Source organism: Acinonyx jubatus, chromosome B2 (genome assembly GCF_027475565.1).
Source record: "Acinonyx jubatus isolate Ajub_Pintada_27869175 chromosome B2, VMU_Ajub_asm_v1.0, whole genome shotgun sequence".
Classification (NCBI taxonomy): Eukaryota; Metazoa; Chordata; class Mammalia; order Carnivora; family Felidae; genus Acinonyx; species Acinonyx jubatus.
In genome coordinates, this window is record NC_069385.1 from 52,852,233 (window position 1) to 52,875,031 (window position 22,799).

At 41.5% G+C, this 22,799-nt stretch overlaps 1 protein-coding gene across 1 annotated transcript in view; it reads right to left on the minus strand.

Moving 5' to 3' along the window:
* CCDC162P (coiled-coil domain containing 162) overlaps positions 1-22,799 on the minus strand; it is a 176,857-nt gene that overhangs the window by 62,755 nt on the left and 91,303 nt on the right. Inside the window, exons 25-31 of the mRNA XM_027057133.2 lie at positions 19,791-19,948; positions 18,613-18,724; positions 17,182-17,231; positions 16,635-16,811; positions 7,950-8,067; positions 5,079-5,244; positions 137-275 (exon numbers count right to left, since the gene is read on the minus strand). Of these exons, the coding sequence (XP_026912934.1) occupies positions 137-275; positions 5,079-5,244; positions 7,950-8,067; positions 16,635-16,811; positions 17,182-17,231; positions 18,613-18,724; positions 19,791-19,948 (920 nt within the window). The remainder of the gene's footprint in view (positions 1-136; positions 276-5,078; positions 5,245-7,949; positions 8,068-16,634; positions 16,812-17,181; positions 17,232-18,612; positions 18,725-19,790; positions 19,949-22,799) is intronic.

Genomic DNA, 22,799 nt, shown 5'->3' on the forward strand with positions numbered 1-22,799 from the left:
ACAGTGCTCTGGCTCAGGTTGTGCCCTATTTTAAGCTCGGTATTCAATCTTGCCAAGAGTGGCCTCCCCCAGTGGTCGCTCAGAAGCACCTGCCCTACACAATGAACTGGACAGGATCCGGCGGTCCAGCCCTTACCGGATGAGGTGCCGCACCGCAGCATCAAACTGCAAAAATATAACCTCCCTTCGAAGGAGGAGTGCCTGGGACACGTGGGCAGGGTCCTGGGGGCTCTGGAGGCTGTCAATCATTTTCTGCAGTTCTTGAAGCTCAGACCCTGGAAGATGGATGACATTTTCATCAGATAGTGTGACCTACAGGCTACCGTGGCTAACCTAATGAGCCATCATTCACCTCCAAAGCTTACTTTTTACCTAAATGTACTTCTCTTTGTTTGTGAACGTGCTAATTATATGTTTTGCAAGACTAGCAAAGTTATATTGTAGAGCCCAAGGTCTGATTTATCTTCCCTTCCTTCCTTCCTCCCTCAATAAGATAAAAATTTGCTTTGCTTTTCAGAATAAGAACATGCTGTTGAATGAAAGTTTTAAATTTTACAAGGCTATAGCCTCTAGACTGAATAAAAGAATGACAAGGAATGGGAAAATATAGGTCTCAGTAGAGCTGTTAGGGGCTTGAAGTTATTATAGATTACAAACCAGCATTCATTTCCCACAACCATGCCATACAAATCAGCCTCTCTGTCACTGGCTCATTCTCTCACTGGCTCATGGATTAAAGAAGACTCAAGACCATCTAAAGCAAGCAAGAAATATGCACACCCATATGTGTACATGTGTGCACACACACCACACACGCACACACACCTTCTTCTAGGAGATTATCATCATTTTAGGAGGTGTGAGAGATCCTAAACTGATTTGTTTCTTGGATCCTTACTGCAAAAGTGGACTGGACATAAGTAGACTTTCATGTGTTTTGAATGGAAATCTAAGTTAGGGACCTTTTGCAACACTCAGTACTGGGTTGAAGAAACTGGTCTGGGTATAGATGACTTAATGGCATCTCTATTATTGGCCCAGGAGAGGAGTTAGTCAGAATGGGACAGCAAAGCAAGAAAATGATGAGTCCTTAGGGAGCACTAGTAGGGTAGTAGGTGGGCCCACACTTCCAGGGCTATTGGAATGTCAGCTGATCTGAAATGTTCGCCAACTCCCAGTGAGGACAGTGATAGCTTTCTAGTTGAGAGGACATCACAGTTATGGGAAGAAGACTATGGAAACTGATCTCTGTGCCTGATATGTAGCCCAAGGCAGAAGACAGATGGGATATTCATGAGGCATTTGCAGAGTTACTCTCTCAATAGCTTGTCCAGTCTTGAGCAGCCTTCTACCCTATCTGTCCTGGCATGGGATTTCTTCCCACATTTCTAGATGAAAGAGGAATTGAGGGAATGGGGAAGCTGTCCATGAGAGCCTGACCAGGGCAGAACCAGGACTGAGAATAGTTGCTAACACTTGTGATATATGCTTTTGGCTTTAGGAAAACATGAGAAGTCCAGATTTCATATCCATTTGATGCTTTACAAAGAAGAGAAAAATGGTTTTTAGGTACTTTTCCAGCCGCTGCAAAATTGGACCCAATCACCAAAATTTTTATGACTCCTCTATAAATCTGATGGTCATATCAGACTGAAAAGAAACTTCCTCCAGAAGAGGGGTCATGTTAGAGTGAACTGCACAAGAATTTTGGTGGTGGATGGAAGCCCTATTTAGTGGTAATCAGTGAACCTTATTTGTTCAAGGCCTAGTGGGACGGTCTGCAGGCATTACATGCTGTCAGGTGAAGCAGCAACCAGGGGGGAACCGTTTATAATCCTCTGCCATGACAATGAAAAAGGAATATAAAGTTGTATATACCCCGTGATTAAAGCTCTGTGAAATGTAAAGTGTGTTTGGACAAGGGCTAGGAGGCAGTAAAGGTAAATAAAAAATATCTCACTTGTTAGAATGGTTGGATTGCAGGTAATCGTTCTCTTTTCATTATTTCCGTTGTTGTTCATATACGTGATGTGTGTGCATGTTTATATGATCACTTCCCAGCAAAATTGTTCTGTTTATAGGTAGTATTATCATTAAAACACAGATGCAGAGGTAGGGACTACCCTTTCTTTGTTATTAACTGACTTTACCATCCTCATTTAGGCTTCCCTTGCCTCATGGCATCAAGCAGCTGCTTGGTGGGAGGGGAGGTGGCTGGCGGGCAGGGCAGAAAGCCTGACTGTGAGGATGGGGCAGATGGTTACCATGTAGTTGTGGTGGTGGGGTTGGGAGGAGACCCTGAGCCAGGAAACATCAGGAAACAAATGAGACTTCCCCAGGAGGGTCCTATTTGGGAAATCAGAGAGAGAGAGAAGTGGGGGCAGAGGGAGGGGTGAGGTCGAAATCATAGTGGCCTGTCTCCATGTGAATACTCAGAGCCAGCACACTTTGTTCTCAGCTTGTCTCTAGAGTTCCTGAAACTCTAAGTTTAGTGGACAGTATTTGGGCTTTAATTGGCCTCCTGAACCTTTACAAGGAAATCACAGTGTAAACTCCCACAGGCTGATTACATCCTCTGCTGACTCCAAAGGGAGTTGCTGACTTTCAGGGAAGGAAAGGATTGGGCAGGTCCACAGAGCTGGTGCACAGTGTCTAAGAGCTGCTTCCTCAGTCAAATGGCAGGGCCAAAGCTGAGATCTGGAGGGTCCCCTTAAAAATTATTTTAAAGCATATGAGCCCACAAAAGTCAAACTCCAAATAGCTTGGCAATAGCCAAGAGGAGGTGGGCAAGGATATGAACAGACCCATCTCTTTTCACCTTAGCTCTCCTTGTCTCCTCTGGGAAGCAGGCCAGGAACTGAGCAACCTAGGCTTTTTAAAAAGATGATTATCACAGAGTGGGATTTTTCTTTTTTTAGTTCAGTTTGCTCTTTATCTATTTTCAGCAGAGTATGCAAAACTTTGCACATTCTCCCTGGAGCACAAATGTTTTTGCTGGCAACATGACAGGGTGCATGCCTCTAATTGCACACCTTGGAAAGCCTGGGCCCCACATGTTTCAATGGTTTCTGGTTCATAAGCATATAAATAGTAAGAAACCAATTTCCTTCATCCTGAATTCCAGGTCCTCAACAATTTGGCCTCATTTCCTACTGTTCCTCAGTGTCACACCAGTAGGTACGCCATTCTCTGGACTGGCCATGTGCAGTCTGCCTGTCACCTTTGCCAGAGTCCTTTTCTTGTCTTACCAGGACCATCCCTCCTAGTCTTCTCCATTGATTCTAGTGAGGGCAAGTACCCCCCACATCACCTTCCCCGCAGGCTCCGCCCTCCGAGCTGCTGTAGAAGTTCCTATGCAGCCTCTATGGAAAGATGACTCTGGCTCTATCTAGGCTTCTATCTCATCTCCGTGTGTCTCAAGGACAGGGATGGCATCCTTTCTCCTGTCCCTCATCTAAAGCCCAGTCCCCATACCCTCCCCAAATCTAGCAGCTCCTCTAAGAGTGTCTTAGTTTATTTTCTGAGTAAACCCCTTTTATAACAGTCCCCGAATTAGTAAAAGGAAAGGCTCTAAGCATGCTTTGGAACTTCTTTCTTCTCTTGATTCTTACATGGAAGATTTGCTAGTAGTTTTGCAATCTCATTAGCCTGTGAAAATTCTGTGTTTTCTGCTGAGTCAGCACCAATCCATCCCTTCTTCATGCTGCCTGTCCTCAGATACAGGCATCAATCTTCCTCCAGGATCACCACTCATACGCTCCCCTAGGGTCTCCTATCTGAATGTTTACAGATTCCTTCTGTGCTCATTAGCGCAATGCAAATCTACCAGCAAACAAGTCAGGGTCTCCCACAAACATATTTCCTTTATACACTGGCCAGAGAGGAATAGATTCAGAGTATATTACACTTGTTTGAAGACCACTAGGTTAGAATAGGCATATTATTAGCTCATTTTGTTGGCTCTTCTCATCCTTTAAAATCCTTGGCTACATGGGGTTAAGCGTCTGACTTCAGCTCAGGTCATGATCTCACGGTTCATGGGTTTGAATGAACCCATGCGGCAGGCTCTGTGCTGACAGCTCAGAGCCTGGAGCCTGCTTCAGATTCTGTGTCTCCCTCTCTCTTTGCCCCTCTCCTGCTCGTGCTCTCTCTCAGTCTCTCAAAAATAAACGTCAAAAAATATTAAAATCCTTAGCTACTCTGTTACAATATGTTATCACATTTACATTAACTAATGACATAATTTGACTGGGAGTCAAATTATTAAAATAACAAGATCAGTTTCCCTACTTTTGATTAACCCAGCTTACTAAGCATTTCAGAGTCTTTAATTTACCTTGTGCATTCATCTTAGAACTTAGTGCTTAGTTAGGCTTTATGGATTAGCACTTGGCAAATAAAACTAAAGCCTCAATCATTCTTACTTCAGGACCATCAGGCTACTGTTAGCTCACAGAGGACTGTCTGCAAGAATTCTTGACAATAAATGCTTGGTTCTGACCTTGACATGTTAGCTTACATAGGCCAGAAAGGGAATGAAATAAAACTATTGTGCAGTAGGGGGATGTACATTCTTGTAGAAATTTTACAGAGATTTTAATCCACAGAACATCTCCATGAAACAGGTATTATCATCCCCATTTTATAGATGGACAAAGATCCACAGAATAAAATGTCCCGTTTCCAGTAACCAAGTGGCCGATACAGGGTAAAAAACCAGACTTGCCACTCTTGACTTGCTTTACCTTATGGATTAGCCTATAAATGTGGAATTAATTAGTTTGGAGACACTATATTATGACGTTTTGCCCTTTGCCCTTCTTCTCACTGTCATTTATGAAAAAATATTTTAGTTCTGTCTTTCCAAGTATTAAGAGCTTCATATTAATTAACTAGATGGGAGAAATCTTTTTACAATGTGTGAGCATATCAAGTTATCACATTGTACACTTTAAATAGCTTACAATTTTATTTGCCAATTATACTGCAGTAAAGTTGGGGCGGTGGGGGCGCAGGAAGAGCTTCATAGAATTTCAAGCGAATATTGAAGGTGATTTGAATCACCTTTAATCACTTACCAATGCCCTCAGTTCCTCCCCAGTCACCTTTCAAAGGGTTAGCACTTAGAGGAAATTTAACACATGTTGAGCAATTTCCAAGTTTAGCAAAACTGAAAAGGTAAGCCACAATGTCATGGAGAGGGGCTATCAGCTGTAGAGTTAGCTTTAAGGCTTGAAAAGCTGCCTGTGGGTATAACCAACACAAAGAAATATTAAGAAGTTTCTAAGACACATATAAACATATATGAGCATTGATGGGGATAATATCTTTGAATAAGAATATTGGTTAAACATTTTCACGATATAATATAGGATAATAATTACAGGTTAATATCTAAAAAACAGAACAACAAAACTATTCATGAACCAGGGTATATGCCTTTGGACAAGGTAAGTCCTGGAGTGAGGCATTTAAAGCAATGTGTTTCTCTTTGTTTAAAACCATGGTGACCAGGGGCGCCTGGGTGGCTCAGTCGGTTAAGCGGCCGACTTCGGCTCAGGTCATGATCTCGCGGTCCGTGAGTTCGAGCCCCACATCAGGCTCTGTGCTGACAGCTCGGAGCCTGTTTCAGATTCTGTCTCCCTCTCTCTGACCCTCCCCTGTTCATGCTCTGTCTCTCTCTGTTTCAAAAATAAATAAATGTTAAAAAAAAATTAAAAAAAAAAAAATAAAACCACGGTGACCATGAACACAGCACAATGTGTTTGTATGACCACTGATAGGTTACGAGGATCACAAATAAATTCCTAGCAGGAACCCATATTCAGACAACATTGCCCTGAGGGAATACCTATAAGCAAAGCATAGACATTTTTCAATGTTTTTAAAACATGCAACCTAAACCCTGGATCTTAAATATTAATGTTCAAGTGAAGAAAAAGTAGAAACGTATGATCTAACTGAAAGAAGGTAGTATTTTTATGTATATCTTAAAAACACATAAAATTCTTCAGTGAAAGAAAGAGTGGTTGTATTTTTAATTATTTGAGGAACCTCCATACTGTTTTCCATCATGGCTGTACCAACTTACATTCCCATTCACAGTATACAAGTGTTCCCTTTTCTTCACATCCTTGATAACACTTGGTGGTCTCTTGTGTTTTGACAATGGCCCTCCTAACAGGTGTGAGGTGATCTCTCATTGTGGTTTTGATTTGCATCTCTCTGATGAGTAGTGCTGTTGAGCACCTTTTCATATGCCTATTGGCCATGTGTAGGTCTTCTTTGGAAAAATATCTATTCAGGGCCTCTGCCCATTTTAAAATCAGATTTTATTGTTGTTTAGTTGTGGAGTTCCTTACATATTTTAGGTACTACCCCCTTATCAGATACATAGTTTGCAAATATTTCTCCCATTCTGTAAGTTGCCTTTTATTTTTGTTATTTCCTTTGTTAAGCAGAAGCTTTTTAGTTTGGGGGTAGTTCTGCTTATTTATTTTTGCTTTTGTTGCCCATGCTTTTGGTGTTATATCCAAAAAGTCATCACCAAGACCAATGTCAAGGAGCTTTTCCCATTCTCCTCCGAGAGTTTCTGATGTTATTTTTAGTCTCTAATCCACTTCAACTTAATTTTTGTGAGTGGTGAAAGATTTTGTGAGGGGTCCAGTTTCATTCTTTGGCATGTACAACTACTATATGATCCTCTCACTTCTGGGTATGTATCCAAAATCAGTATCTCAAAGAGATTACTACACTCTCATGTCTATTGCAGCATTGCTCATAACAGCCAAGCTATGGAAATAATTGAAGTGCCCAGTAGATGGATAAATGGATAAAAAATGTGAAACACACACATGCGTGTGCACACACACACACACACACACACACAGAAATATTATTCAGACATGAACAAAAAAAGAAACCCTGCCATTTGCAACAACATGGATGAACCTGGAAAATATTATGGTAAGTAAAATAAGCCAGGTAGGAAAGACACATATGGTACAATCTCACTTACATATGGAATCTAAAAAAACAAAAAGTTGAGCTCATAGAAAGGTGGTTACCAAGGGGTAGGAAATGGATAGGTGTTGGTCAAAGGGTACAAATTTTCAGTTAGAAGATGAATAAATTCTGAGGATCTAATGTACAGCATGGTACCTATAGTTAATAATAATGTATTGCATATCTGGAAGTTGTTAGCAGAGCAGGTAAGTGTTCTTACCACACACAAAAGAAGGTAACTATGTGAGGTGATTGGTATGTTCATTAATTATGGTAATCATTTCACATTGTACACATATGTCATATTGTACACTTTAAATATATACAATTTATCTATTATTATATCTCAATAAAGCTGGGGCATGGGGAAAGAAAGGGTAAGAAACCTAGGTTGTTAAATAGGTGTTCACTTACACAGAAAAATTAGAATGTTTCCAAATTGCCATTTTTCAACACTGTACTTGGTAAATACATGAGTGCCCTGTGCATTTCTAGATCTACTCCTTTTTTTTTTAATGGTTACCAGTAAGATAGGCACACAGAGCAACCCCTCAAAAAATAGGCTGATTACCAGGATTGTGATCTCGACCTGTCATTAGCTTCAGGGCATCAGAGTGGCGTTTTCATGAAGGGTTTGGGAGGAAATTGAGGATTAATAAGGAATGTGGGAAGCTTGAATTGTGTTCATTAATGACCACGGAGAAACAGAACTCAGAAAATAATAAGGCCTAAGAGAAATAATAATAAAGCAGGTAAGAATATTGGGGGGCCGTGTGAAGATTTCAGTTATTAGATATCCCTGGAAAAAAAACAAGAGATGGTCTCTGAAATTGATGTGCTTATTAACCACAAGACATTAAAAAACAAAAAAACAACAACAACAAAACAAAAAAACTCAGCCAGTTTTCATTGTGGTACACATAAAAAAAAAAAAAAATACAAACCTTTTCTGGCAGAGTTTTGAACATAACCAGCACTTCAGAAGGATGGGGTATGAACCATAAATTGAGGAAGACTTTCCCGTCAGCAGACAGCAAACATCGTGGCCGGGGCTGAAAACTCCTGCAGCATTATAAGAAAGTTTGGATAGGCACAGCATTTCTCTCTAAAAAAGAGGTGGCCCCAGCGTGAACTATTTATATCACTGCCCTTCAGCCGCAGCGCCAGAGTCTGGATTGTGGTGACACATGAGCCGGGCGTCGGAGCCTGGGCCAGCAGGCCTCCTTTCCAGGCCGCTCACAGGTGGCCCTGGCTATAAATAACTGTGGAGAAGAGCAGTGGGGCTGCTTTTAGACTCAGCTGTGCTGGCGGAAGGAGTGGGCACGGAGCGAGGGAGAGGTGAGGTAAGAAAGCAAAGGGAGAACGTGAATTAGGTGGCTAACATCATTCTAGGCGCTACATGTTTTCTCACTTAATTCTTATGACAACCTTGGAATGTACCTCTTTTGTTCTTTTACAGATGAGGAAACGGAGGCACTCTGAGATCTTGCCTGTCCAGCTCCTAAGAGATGAAGTTTGAGATTTAAATGCAGATCTGTGCGGGTCTAGAATCCAGGCTCTAGAGACCTGCCTCTATTTTCCTTCCTAGCCTGCCATGTTTTTCTCCAGACTCTTGCCTTCTTTTCCTTCTTTTCCCTCTGTGCTCTCCTCTTCCTCCGAATACCTTATTATTTGTAGGCAGCAGTATAGCTGTCTCTTTGTTGCAGGTTTATGTACAAACACATAATTCACGTATGTCTGGTTTAAGAATTTACACAAGCCCAGCTACCTACTACCTGGCCTGAGGAATAGAATGTCGTCAGCTCCTTTGATGGCCCTCTGAGAAATCACCATCCTGAATTTTACATTAACCAATGCTAGTTTTTCCTTGTAGTTTTACCACAGGTGGATAAACCATTAAAAGATTATCTTGTTGGGTTTTGCCTGTTTTCGACCTTCATACCAATGGAAGCTCGTGATCTTTGTATTACACCCACTGGAGGAAGCTGGCATCTTGACTTGGTTTCTATATCATCTCAGGACTTAAGTGGCCCACTGTAACAGAGGGTGGGGTGAGGGAGCGGCTTCCCATTTGAATGGATTCGATGCCTTTATGCCTAACTGTGTTCATCTGGTGTGAAAATGGTGCTATGGGCAGTTAGCAGGTGTGGGTTCTAGCATCAGAGGACCCCATTTTGAGACCAACTTCCATCACCCACAGCTGTGTGGCCTTAGATGAATTACCATCTGAGTCTTTTCATACATAAAATGGGGATAATGATTCCTAACTCACAGGATTGGTGTAAGGAATACTTTTTTTAAGTACCAAAAAACAAACTAAAGATAAAAAAGAGTGCCAAGCCTGTGAAAAGTATTTTATAAATTGTGAGGTGCTATACAAAGTTTGTTATCATAATTTATATTATAACATAAAGTTTGTCTAGCAAAGTGGCCAAGGCTGGGTAGGGAGCAAGGGATGCTTGTGCCCTGGTAGAGAGACACATAGGAACCCCCCAGGGTTATTTGTTAAGAAGTAGGAACCTGTCCATGCTAATGAGAGGATGTCGTAGAATTGAGGGTGACAGGGAAAGGCCAGAGACTAGTGCCACCTCAGGCCTGTCTTGGTTACGCTAGACAAGGCAGCCCTCACAGACAGACAGACAGCGGAAGGAGGTGTGCAGTGGGTGTGGAGCCCCCACCCTCACATCGTCCCCTGCCCAGGGCCCCTGGGGTCCACCTCAGCCTTCTACTCTCCCCCTAGTCCTGGACAGCTGTGTTCACTCTTCTGGCCAAAACCACCATCTATTCGCCAGTGACATCTGACTTCACATTTGCACACCTGGTCCCCTCCTCAGCTCCAGGCTTCCAACTTGCTTCCTTTTGGCTGGCAGTGCTTCAGGTCATCTCAAGCAAAAAAAAAAGCAAGAACTGAACTCCTTACCCTCTTCCACCCCAGTCCTGTGTCTCCTCCCATGTTAAAAGAACCACAACCCCCAGTCCCAAAAACCAGAAATCAAGGAGTCATTTTTAGACCCTCCCTCCTCCTTTACTCCTCAGGTCCTACTGATTTCATGATCCCCTCATACTTGTACCTGATTTTCATTCCCACTTCCATTGTCGATAGCAAGGACTCTCAGTGGGAGGGTCTCACCTTCTATGGGACATTTTGGAAACCATAGGGGTGGTTTTTGGCTCTTGTTACCGTTTCTGGGTCGCTGGGAGAGATTCAGATGACCCCTTCCACTTACTGAAGTAAAATGTAATTCATTTTACCTGAGGGCTGAATGTTTTCAATATCAAACATTCTGAGTATGAGACTTTTCAAATCATTACAACTCTACGTGAGGTGAATCATTGGCTTTAAACCTACCTTTCAAGTCTCAGCGTTTTAATCAGGTAATTTGAAGCTTGGGAACAAAGGATGGTGTTAGTTTGGAGAATCTCCCTTATTTCAGCAACCACAAAGTCAGACTATCCTGTCCTGCAGCAGATCAAAGCCAGTGTAGTCCAGTCTTATCTCTATTGTTCAGTTCACAATGTCCAAAGGTGCCCCAAAGAAACATTGAATATCAACAATAAAAAGTCACCAGGCCTGTGGCTGAGCACACAGAGGTTGCAGGCCAAGGGGCTGGCAGCAGCAGCATGGCTGAACAAGTCCTTAGCCTCTGAGGAACATATAGATCCCAGGAGCTGCAGGGCCCTCTTCCAAGTGTTATCCTGTACTTCTCATCCACTATGTCCTTCCATTTCCACCCCTGCCTGCAGCTGAGGAAGGGCAGAGAGAGTAGCAGGAAGTTTTGGTTGCAAAGTTCAGGAGTTTAGCCTGGTTTTCTGCCCTACAAGGAGGATTCCTCCCCTTACTGGTAGATGACCCTTCAATTCCCCAGCCTGCCAGTTCCTTGACCTGCTCAATATCATCCCCCTTAAACTTAATTCTCCTTTAGCCACTCACTTGGGGGCCACATTCCAGACCTTGTTGTTACTTGGGACCACATCACCTCCAAAGACTTAAACTCAACATCCTAAGTTCCCATATCAACCTTTTATCCCTGTTTTTTCACTCACTCACTCTCAATAAACCTCCTTTATCCCCCTAACATATGCTCCGTGATGTCATCCAGCCCTTTGGTCCTTCCCTCAGCTCTTCCATCTGTCAGTTCCATTTTGAATTCACTCCCTTCCCTGCCCAGACTGGGTCTTGCAGTCGAGCACAGGAACCTTCCAGTCTCTACTTCTTTGTACTCACTACCCAGCTACCTAGCAAAACCCCAACTCTGAATCCCACCAGCTATTAGGCTTTCTGCTTATAGTTGCATGCTGCTGAGCACAGCTGGAGGAGATCATATCACTAATTGCACTGATACAACAACAAGTAAATGGTTTCCAGCCTGAACAGTGTCACCCCAGGACAACCCTTATTCTTTCTTTTGATCAGCTTTTATGCCCATTTCCTTTTCTAATAATTCCAAGTCTTCTTTCAGCCTCATACCAAACTCCTGCCAGCAGATGATGACAAGGTCTGTTATTACATAATTGAATTAAAGGCTACTGGCTGGAACCCCCCCCTACTTCCTGTGGGCCCCTCCCCACCCCCATCCTCCCGTCAAAGGTGGAGGTACACACCTGGGATATGAAATGAAGGCAGCCGCTGCCCTCAAGGTTCTTACATTTCTGAGGCAGCTAGATATGCAAGCATGATTTATGATAGAAGCATGGTGTAATGGAAGTACACTTGACCCTTAAGCAACACAGGCGTTAGGGGTTCTGACCCACCTCAAAGGTGAAAATCTGTGCACAGCTTTGCTCCAAAACTTAACTACTAATAGCCTATTATTGATCAGAAACCTCACTGATACATCAACAGTCAATGAACACATACTGTGTATGTCATATGTATTATATACTATATTTTTATAACAAAGGAAGAGAAAGAAAAAATGTTAAGGAAATCATAAAGAAGAGGAAATACATTTATACTACTCTAATATATTTATTAAAAATCCATGTATAGGGGCGCCTGGGTGGCTCAGTCGGTTGAGCGGCCAGCTTCGGCTCAGGTCATGATTTCGCGGTCCATGGGTTTGAGCCCCGCATCAGGCTCTGTGCTGACAGCTCAGAGCCTGGAGCCTGTTTCAGATTCTGTGTCTCCCTCTCTCTGACCCTCCCCCGTTCATGCTCTGTCTCTCTCTGTCTCAAAAATAAATAAACGTTAAAAAAAATTTTTTTAAATCCATGTATAACCGGACCCTTGCATTCAAACTTGTGTTGTTCAAGGGTCAACTGTATAAGAAAGTGCAGTGAACATCCAGAATAGGAAGTATCTGAGACCTAGTGGGAGATTATTGGACGAATTCACAGCTGAGGCTTCTGAGCTGTGATTCATTATCTCCCTCTCCACATTTCTTCTTCTTAATGGCACTGCCATTTTTTCCCCATTAAAGAAATTGTGGCAAAATATACATAACATAAAATTGGTCATTGTAACCATTTTTAAGGGTACAGTTCAGTGGCATTAAGTACATTCACGTTGTTGTGTGACTGTCATCACCATCATCTTCAGAACTTTTTTCTATCCTCCAAAATGGCAACTCTGTACCAATTAAATAATAATTGTACTGCCATCTTTTTTTTTTTTCCCAAGTCAGAGACTCTGGGTGACACCCTAGATTCCTCCTTTTCCTTTAGCCTCCCATAAATCCAGCACCTGGCCAACTGATTTCACCTCCTAAACATCTCCTGTCTGTACAGTGTCAGTAGCTTGCTCCCCTTTTTCCTGTTGTTGAAAGACAAACACCAGACTTCTGGATCTTGCCCATTGTTCTGTACATTTTACTTCCATTGCTCATCCTCCCATACCCTGGGTGGGAGCCACTCAAGAGTCCACCTCTCTGTGCTTTCTCCCAGCTTGAATTGAAGTTCTTTTCCTTGTCCACTTGAAACACCAACCACCCTTAAAGACCCAGGTTTAGTATCCCCTTTTCCCTGCAGCCTGCCTTGCTCCCCATCCCCACCTCCCCAATCCTTTAGATAACACTGAACATTTCCTGATGGATACTTTCATTATACTCTTATCATATCTTATTCTTTATCACAGTGTACTGTAATTACCTATTTCCCCTTGTCTGAAGGGCAAGAACCATGTCTATCCATTGCTGTACAGCACTTGGCACCAAGGTTGCCATGTACTGCTGTTCAGGTTGTATCCTGAGGCAGCTAGCAGTGGTCAATATCCAGCCTATCTTTTGCTTGCCAAGCTCTACACCCTGCCCAGAAGAAGGAGTGCCTTCTTCTAATGTCCATAAAGCACCATATGGGATCATGGTGGCTCTACCTGTCACACAGTAAGGGTTCGATTAATGTTAGTATTCTCTCTCTCCCTTCTTCACTCCTCCATCAGCCAACTGCTCTTGGAGAGTGGCCAAGCATCATCCCAGTATCCAGATTCTAGTCTCTTCTGGAGCCATGAAGAGCAAAGAGCCCTCAACGGACATCTTTCTTCGGAAGAGAACTCCCTCTGGCTCCTCTTCTAGAGAGACTTTGGTTTGAGGATATGGTAGTCTTTGTTAAAACTAAACACAGTACATTACAGCCTTTAAAGGATTAAGTAGCATCTTAGAATTTTAAACCTACCAAATGCATGGGGTTCTTCTGGGTAAGGGATGGCAAACACAAGCAGGGAAGCCACCTTTCCCTTGTCTTTGGCCATGGCAGACATCGCCAATCAATTACAACACTCTCATAAGCTTGGAACATCTCAGAATCCTCAGCAGGGCATTAATTGTTAGAACTGATATTTAAAAGAAAACTTATTTTTTATCTTCCACCTAATCCAACTCCATATTTTAGGAATGCAGTGAGTGAGGACCTCTGTCTTCCATGACCCTCATTCCCCAACCCTGTCCTGGGGACATCTCTAGTTAAACTTGCCCTGGGGTGATCCCCATCTATCATTTGATGAACTTTCTTCAATGGTCCCTTTCTGGGAAGTCTTTCCATAGCAGTTCCATTCCTTGGAATCAACCTCTAGACACCCTAACACTAAAGACCTTAGCATGTTTAACTTCAGAGAGCTGCTTCCACTTCCTCACTCATCAGAAGAAGAGTTTGAGGTTCAGAGATTGAAGAGAAGCAATTTGCCTGAGACATCAGGGCACCTTATGACTAAGCTGGGTAAAGCCTAAATATTCTAACTCCCAGGCCATGGTTCTCTCTACCTCCTTGTGGCTGATGTCCATTTTTATGAATACTCAGTACTTGGAACCACAGACTTTGGAGTTAGAAATAATCTTCTATACTACTTCAAGTTTACAAAACTTCCACAAAAGACAGAAGTTCCTTTCTCTATTGCTCCATTTTCTGAGGTGCAGTAAAAGGGACATGTTAAAGTCTAGATAGTTTAGGGAGCAGGACACAGGTATAGTGGAAAAATACTGAATCATTATCAGTCACTGCTCATCCACTGCCTGACTAGGACTTGGACTCTGGGTGTGTGCTCACTTTGCTCACACTTTTATTGACCAAAACCCTGCCATGAAATTACCACACACTAACTGGCTAGGCTCATTCCCCCTTAAATGACTGTTTCCCCTAATCTTTAGGAAACACACAGTCATCTAAAATAAACAATAAAGGAATAGAGCAAGACCTGCAAGTTAGAGAGATTTTTTTTTCTTTTCTACTTCCTGACCTCATTTGGTTGCTTCAAATAAAACAGATCAGAAACAAAAACAGACTTCCTAAACACAAATGTAGTGAACTTGTGGTTAGAGTTCTGGAAACTATTTTAAAAATTTGATCCCAAACATAGATTAGGCTTACAAATGGCTTCCTTGGCTAGTGGGTAGATGAAATAATGAAACTAAGAAATCTTAGGGAATTATCCTGTGATCTTTCATATGAGAGAAAGACACACTTCAGCCTCATTGGGAAACAGGTGCCCAGTCAAACCCTTCAGCAAAATAGTCAGTCTGCTGAGGTATATTTGCCCTACCCCTCCCTTAAATGCATTCTTCCATTAGGTAAATCCTCAAGTCTACCCAGGTGAATGCACTGGCTGAGCTCATGGGACAAACACTGGTATCCACAAACTGGGTGCCTTATAAGTATAAGGTAGGCCTGGTCGCTATTTTGGTAGCCAGCTGTCAGTCAGTCAAGGGCTTACAAACTCAAGTTTGTTTCTTCTCCAGTACTCTCTAGCCTGTTCTACCATTCCTCCCTCTTTTTTGGTGAGTTCCAACTTACCTGTCACCTCCTCTTTTTTTTTTTTTTAATTTTTTTTCCACGTTTTTATTTATTTTGGGGACAGAGAGAGAGACAGAGCATGAACGGGGGAGGGGCAGAGAGAGAGGGAGACACAGAATCGGAAACAGGCTCCAGGCTCCGAGCCATCAGCTCAGAGCCTGATGCGGGGCTCGAACTCACGGACCGCGAGATCGTGACCTGGCTGAAGTCGGACGCTTAACGGACTGCGCCACCCAGGCGCCCTGTCACCTCCTCTTTGAATTTCTCCCTGAGGCCCTGGGCTACAGTTAAACACTCCCTCTTGTGCGTCCTCACAGAACATTTCGCATAACTCTAGCAGGTTATCTTTAAAATCTTTGAAGTTACTTTTTTGTTCACAGAGCTTTCCCCCACTAGACTGAATTTACTGCCAGAGTCCGTGACTTACTCACCTTCGTAACCCTGGCACATGGTGAAATGTCTGGTACTAAGTAAGCACTAAATAAGTAGTAGTTAAATAATGCATGAAGAAATACGTGAGCGAAAAGAGTGGTCTGATACAAATGTTCTTTCAATTCCCTTTCATCTGTCTGTTTTATGATCATATTTGTTGAATATCACTATTACTTGGCACTAAGCTCTGTACCTTATGGGAAAGAGTAAGGAGGAAACAAGCTTACCCTACAGGATGTTTTGCTCCCCCTTGGAGGCTGCATAACCGTGTAATACCCCCCACCTTTTTTTTTTAAAAGGAAATGTGGTTGCTGACTGCACAGGTATGCTAACTCCTCCATCTACTTGAGTGAACTCTAGGCAAGGTGAGTTAAGAATAATTGAGAAACTGGATAAGGCATGAAAAGGAAGTATGGGAGCAGCTCTGCTCTTATCATTTAATATCATTCTACATGCATTTTTTTTTCTCTGTAAGAGAAATACAGAAGGACAGATTTATCCAAGGCACTGGGGTATCAATGTTGTGTGTGTGGGGTGGGGGGGGGGGTGGGGGTGTGTTTCTTATTCCTTCTGCTCCATTGGGTAAAATATTTGAAGCCAGGACAGCTCAAGATCAAGTTTACTTATTTGTTTGCTCATTTTAGATGCTGGCTTATGTAAAAGGGTGTGACTGATGAAAATCTCTGGGATCTCCAGGGGAAAACAAAACTACATAGATTGAAAAAGCAGTGAAATAGCCCATAAACACAGAACTTGTTCTGGGTTCAAATACAAAGACACTGTTATTCTTGGAGTGTTAGCTCTTTCTTCTGCCCTTCTGAACCAAAAGACCAAGGTCAAATGCAGTAAAGAAAGCAATTCCCATACCAAATGTAACATGTCTCTTCCTTCTTCCCTGGGAGGCATAGGGTGTGTGGGGGCGGGGGGGGGGGGTGGGGTGCCGCTGGGAGCAAAAAGCTCTAAAGGAATTTACACACCTGGGGTCAGCCTTGAGGCCCTCCTTGGAGTCTCTCAACCCTTTCTTTTCTCGTGGTTGCCCCACAATGAAAAAGGTGTCCCTGATAGCAGGGAAATCTTCCAGCAGGGCTCTCAGGCTATTGCAGTATGCCATGATCTGACCCCGAAGAGCATAGTGAGACATACGGCAGTTCAGCCTGAAAAGTCAGAAGAGATGATATCCAGAAGGTGAACCAAAGTTTTTGTGTCATTCCCAGAAAGATCTACTTCCCTGAAAGACCTTTCAAAGAGAATAGAGGACCTCATCCAGAAGAAAGTTCTATCTGGGTCAGGTTGCTATTGCCTGAAGGCAGAGGCATGGACCTCTTCAAAGCACCTCCTAGCATTCGCTTCTGATGCTCTTCTGTGTGTCAGAGGATAGTTTGGTTTGGTTTTACCCAAGAGAATTGTGTGTTTATTTAAAAACCAACCACCTGATTCATTGTCTGGATTTCTGTGTAACACTGCAGTTTATTGACTTCACAGTCAGAGAAATCAGCATATGTTGTTCATATATACTATACTTACTTCTGACAGTATTCAACTATAACGTCTCTCTTGACTTTACCAATTTCATCCTGTGATAAAAGAGAATGACAGTTCTTCTATTAGAAGGTTGGCTATAAAAACTCTCCATCCTAGTACATGTATACATACTTATAGCAAACTTAAGGCAGGAAAAGCCCATGCGGTTGAGATATTCTTTCTGAAGGCCAACTTGCTGTGAGCCTCTGTGGTTCTCTCTCCTTCTTGTAGACCTTGCTGAGTATGCCAAGAATGCAAGACCCTGACTAGTCTTTACCTGGGCCATTTCTCAGGGTTCTGTTTGTAAAGAGCAACCTCAAGGGATAAGGGAACGTCTCCCTCCAGGAAAAATAGTAAGCTTGCCATTTAAAAAGAGGTGGATTCCTCAAGTTCAGTGTCATGAACCCAATGAGTTGTGACAACTCAAGCTCAGTGTCATGAACCCATTGGTTGTGACAAAAGCCCAGTGCATGAATCTAGGCTCCTCCATGTTGCCCCCTTGGGACTTGGGAGGCAGAGGGAACTGATAGAAACATGAAGCTCATGTCACCTGCTCTGCTGTGAGTCATAAAGTTCTTTGTCTCTGATCTAGGAGTCTTGTGTCTTCTAATCTGACAGGCATTGGATAATCCTGAAGAGCAGTTAATGAGCTATAACGTTTTTCACTTGGTCAATATTTTTTGAATATTGTAGTAAAAAAGACAATTGAATATCTCAATTACTTATTAAAAGGAGTCCTTTGCCTCCATTATTACTCAGCAGTAATCTAGAAGTCTGGCCTCCCTTACATCCCATTTGTAGAACTGGATTAGGGAAATTTAAGTCTTTCCTTTTCAGTCACAGATAGGGAAAAAGCTTAGAGTTGTAGACTTGTGATTTATCTCCCAAATAACTATATATTAGTCTAATGACTTCCTCCTCAAAAAAATTAATGAGTAATGAAATGATATTCACAAAATTAAGCAATACTTTTAACTGATTAAAGGCTTAAATTTTATAATATTTTCCAATAGATTATGCTAGCATAAAACCCTTAAATAAAAACATGCATTAACATCTGGAAAACCAGATAACACATAAATTCGATAGTAAGAGCCCTTGCTCACCTGTCTAAACCCCTGAACACCTGTGGGTTATTCAGGAGTGGGCTAATGTTCCAGAGCAGGTGTTGAAACTAGTTGTGTTTAGAAAGTGACAAAATAACATGTGGTCTTGGAAAAGTGTACGTATTTTTAAAAGTAGACTGCAATTACCTTGAATTACTTCCTCTCTATTTCTTATTGAATTCCCTTTTTATAGTTCTTTATATTTTCAATAGTCCTATCCAAATAGGCTGAAAGCAACAGATTATAAGTTAAGAATTTTTATTTGCTCAAATGTAAAACACAATGAGAGCTTTATACTCATTTAATGTGTCCTTCTCACTAAACTCACATGGTTCTTCATTCTGTCAGCCAACGTTTGTTTCCTGAGGAGGAAGGCATTCAGCATCATGTCCCGCAGCCCCACCTTTTCTAGTTGAATAGACACAAAAGCCTCTGGCGCCCTGACAAGTGAACAGAGACATCTGAGCCCAAGGCAGCAAGTAAGTGGACATATTATAAAAAGACAACTCAATAGCTTGCTGGAGGACAGGTATACCTGGGGATGATACTGGGCCTTGCAACAGAAGAGCTGGTAGCTCTGTCTCCATGCTTTTCATCTTCTTCAAATGTTTACAGTTATAGCCACTGGGGATGCTCTTGTGTCCCCACCCTCCTTGGGGCTCCCATGTGCCTGAAGCATGTGTCAGCAATCCCTCCTCTGTTCCAAACTTCATTGCCTGGCTCGGTGTTTTTACTACCTAGGTCCCTTTGTGCCCTCCTGGCCTCTACTGCAGGGGTCCCTAGACTGAAGAGGACTCTCAAGGGTCCTCTTGGCTAGACATATTGGTCTTAAATGTTCCATCCACATGTTAGGACTGTGAACTCTATTCGAACTCTGGCCACGTGTCAAATTAATGGCATCTTGGGTAATAGAGCAGTTTTGCTTATTATTTTTTCCATTTAAAATCTTTCAGAATTAAACTATCATTGGAAATAGTCAGAATATTTATTATAAAATACAAATATCTCTCTCTGTCTTAGTGAAGAGGTCAAGACATAATAGGACTTCCCTGATTTACAGCCATCTCTCTGTAGAGGCTGTGCCTTTCTGATAATGCAGCACCATATTATTCTAAGCAATAGTAAAACCCTTGAGTAGTAAGGTTAGTTCTGTGTTTTTCAGTTTAAGATAAACACGGAAAGTTTGGAGAGGCCAAGATCCTTGTGTTCTGTCTATATTTGAAAAATATAGAGAGAGGGAAGACAAAGAGAAAGGAGGAAAAAGGAGAAGAGAGGAGAAAAGGGTTGAAGTAAGGAACCATTGATAATTGTCTTTCATAAACTGTATATTGGAAGAAGTTGAGCCTACTTAGTGTTCATACAAGGTCTTCATCACAAGGTCTTAAAAATTAAACACGTGCTAGTCACTTTGGGAACTTAGGCATCCTTCTATACCATAATACTATGTTATTAATTGATTTAAAAGAGAACACTTTTGTTATTTTAAACAAATCCCTAGTGAAGTACCTTTTGGTAGCCTGGAATCTTTCCGAAGGATGAGTGAGGGTGTCTGGAACTTTAGGAGTTGGGGCTAACTGCAAGTTTTCTATGCCATTCACAATTCCGGAATTTCTTTTTCTGGCTGGACCCATTCCACCATGATTTCTCAGATCTGAACTTGTTTCCTAAAATGTTTTAAACCGAAGAGAATGGAATTATTAAGTTTGTTGGATTTGTAAGCTCTGTAGTACTCGCTGTGAAATTATCTCACAGCTGCAACTGACAACTGCAAACACATGTAAATGCTTGAGTATGTGGGGTGGGGATGGGTTGGAGTAGAAGGGAGAGAAGAGAAGGGAAACCGAGGGGAGAAGAGGAGAGAGTAAGAAAAGGAAGGGAAAAGAGATTTTGTACAATCTAAGGGTGAGGGAGTAAGTGTAACTGTTTTCCAGAATAAAGTGCAGTTGTCTAAATTGCCCGGAAAAAAGTTCTCCATTCTACAAGTTAGCTAGTTGGAGTGCTCTGTGTAGAGTGGCCTGTTAAGAAATACTGCTGGTAGATTTCATGGCTGCAAGGTCTGAAAAACTGAGGCAGGGCACTCACTGTGGTTCAGCATAAGCAAATGGAGGTGGGTTATATATGCTGTCATGCATAATGTAATGATAAAGGGCAGGGGAAGGGAGGGTGTGGAAGAAAAACTTTTCTGTGGTATTTTGTTGTGGCAACATAGGTGGACTGATGCAGGAGCAGTAAACACACACTGCTTCTATACGTCTATCACCCTCTCAGTCCTTAACTCTGGACAGTCTTGCTTTCAAGCAAGTCTTGCTTTCAGCCCCATTAGAACTCCTCTCTCAGTTGGCAATGAGCTTTTGAGGATGTCAAATGACCTCATCTTCATCCCTGCTCTTCTGGTTCTTCCCTCTACATTTAACTCTATCAACTTTCAACTTGTTATTTTTTCCCCCTCTTCTTTTAAAAACAATAGTTTCATTGACATATAACTGACATTTAATAAACAGCATATATTTGAAGTGTACAATTAGAAAGTTTTGGCCTATGTATACAACTATGAAACCAACTCTGCAATCAAAATAATGACCATCCCTCCCATCCAGCCCTCTTCCTCAAGCAACCACTGCTCTCTGCTTTCTGCAACTATAGATTAGAATGCATTTCCTAAATTTTATGTAAATGGAGTCATGCAGTATGTACTCTTTTTTTGTATGGCTTCACCCATATTGTTGCATATCTCAATAATTCATTTGTGTGTATTGCTGAGTAGTATTCCATTGTATGGATGTACCACAATTTGTTCATCTATTCACCTGATGAGGGACATTTGGGTTATTTCCAGTTCTTGGCTATTTTAAATAAACATCTGTGTATGTTTTTGTATGAACATGGGTTTCCATTTCTCTTGAGTAAATACCTAGGAGTAGAATGGCTGGATCATATGGTAAGTGTATGTTTAACTTTTTAAGAAACTGTCAAACTGTCTTTAAAAGTGATTGACCATTTTACATTTCCCTCAGCAGTGTATGTGAATTCCATACCTTTCACATCCCTGCCAACATTCAAAACAGCCCGTCTTTTAAATTTTAACCATTCTCATGGGTGGGTAGTAGTTTCTCATTGAGGTTTTAATTTGCATTTTTCTAATAACTAATGGTGATGAGCACTTTTTTTCTGTGCTTATTTACCATCTGTACATCTTATTTGGTGACTCATTTCTTCTTGAAACATTCCCCTCTTTTGGCTTTGGTAGAAATGCACAATTTTGTTTCCTTCCTGTCTCTCTGTCTTTTTCCTTCCCTCCTCCCTTCTCTCATTTCCTCTTGTTCCTTTTCATTGTCTCCATCGTTATTCCTTCTTATTATACCATCAGCCATCTTTCTGTCCCACACTTATAGGAAAGCATATAAGCAGACACACACATACACACACACATATTTCTATATATGAATATATTACTATATATTCATATATATAAATATATCCATATACCTATAATGATACCGATATTGATATAGATATCCCTAATGTCTTTACGCCCATGCCCCGTGCCCTATCCAGTGACTTTCAACATTTGCTTCTTGAATAGATCTTAAGGAGTGACTCATAATCCTCTCAATCTCCATTTCAACAAGAATAACTCCACTTATATTTGTTTTATATACTGGTATTCTTTACAAGATTAAAGTAATTGAATAGAGAATTCCTATGTCAACTATGTATGAAAACCACCAGTGATGGTCAAACTGGGCTCCTCATTTTTATCTAGTACCCATCTGCCCTCTCTTGTTTCCATGCCTGTGTTATCTGAAGCTGTTCTCTCTGCCTGTCAAAAAGCTCATCCTTTGGGTTTTCCCAAATGCCCCCTCTCTAGGCTGCCCTTCCTGGTTCCCCAGATGTAACCTCTCTTTTCTTTAAATTTCTTCTATAGCTTGTTGAACCTCTTTTATACCTTGAGCTTAAACCCCTTGTGAGTCTGTCAGCCTTATATACACTGGTCTATAAGTTCCTTAAGAGCATGAATTGTTCCTCGGTATTATCTGATGAACCTAACTTACAGGATGTACTGAATTAAGATTTTGGGGGTTGAATTTTTAAAAATCAATATAACTCACTGTATCCTTATTTCCTACTTCAGTATTTAATTTAATGGGGATTATAATCTAGCAGTAGAAGCAAGGAATGAGTATTCTTGCCATACTCATAAATTTGTACTCTCCTATTAACATGAAGAGTAGAAATAGATAGAAGCTGACAAATGTGATAATGGATAAATATGGTATATTTAGGGCAGCTATATAGAATCTATAAGACTTAAAGAATGTTTAAGGCCATTTGGAAAGTTGATTTCCTGAAACTATATTTAACTTTACTGGTGAATATACATACACATGAGAACTATACTATTGTTTAAAAAAATTGGGTAAAAATCCCTATGAACTGATTTGGAGTGATTCCCAGGATATATTGTTAAGTGAAAAAACAAAATCCAAAAGAGTATATATGTAAATAAAATCCCAA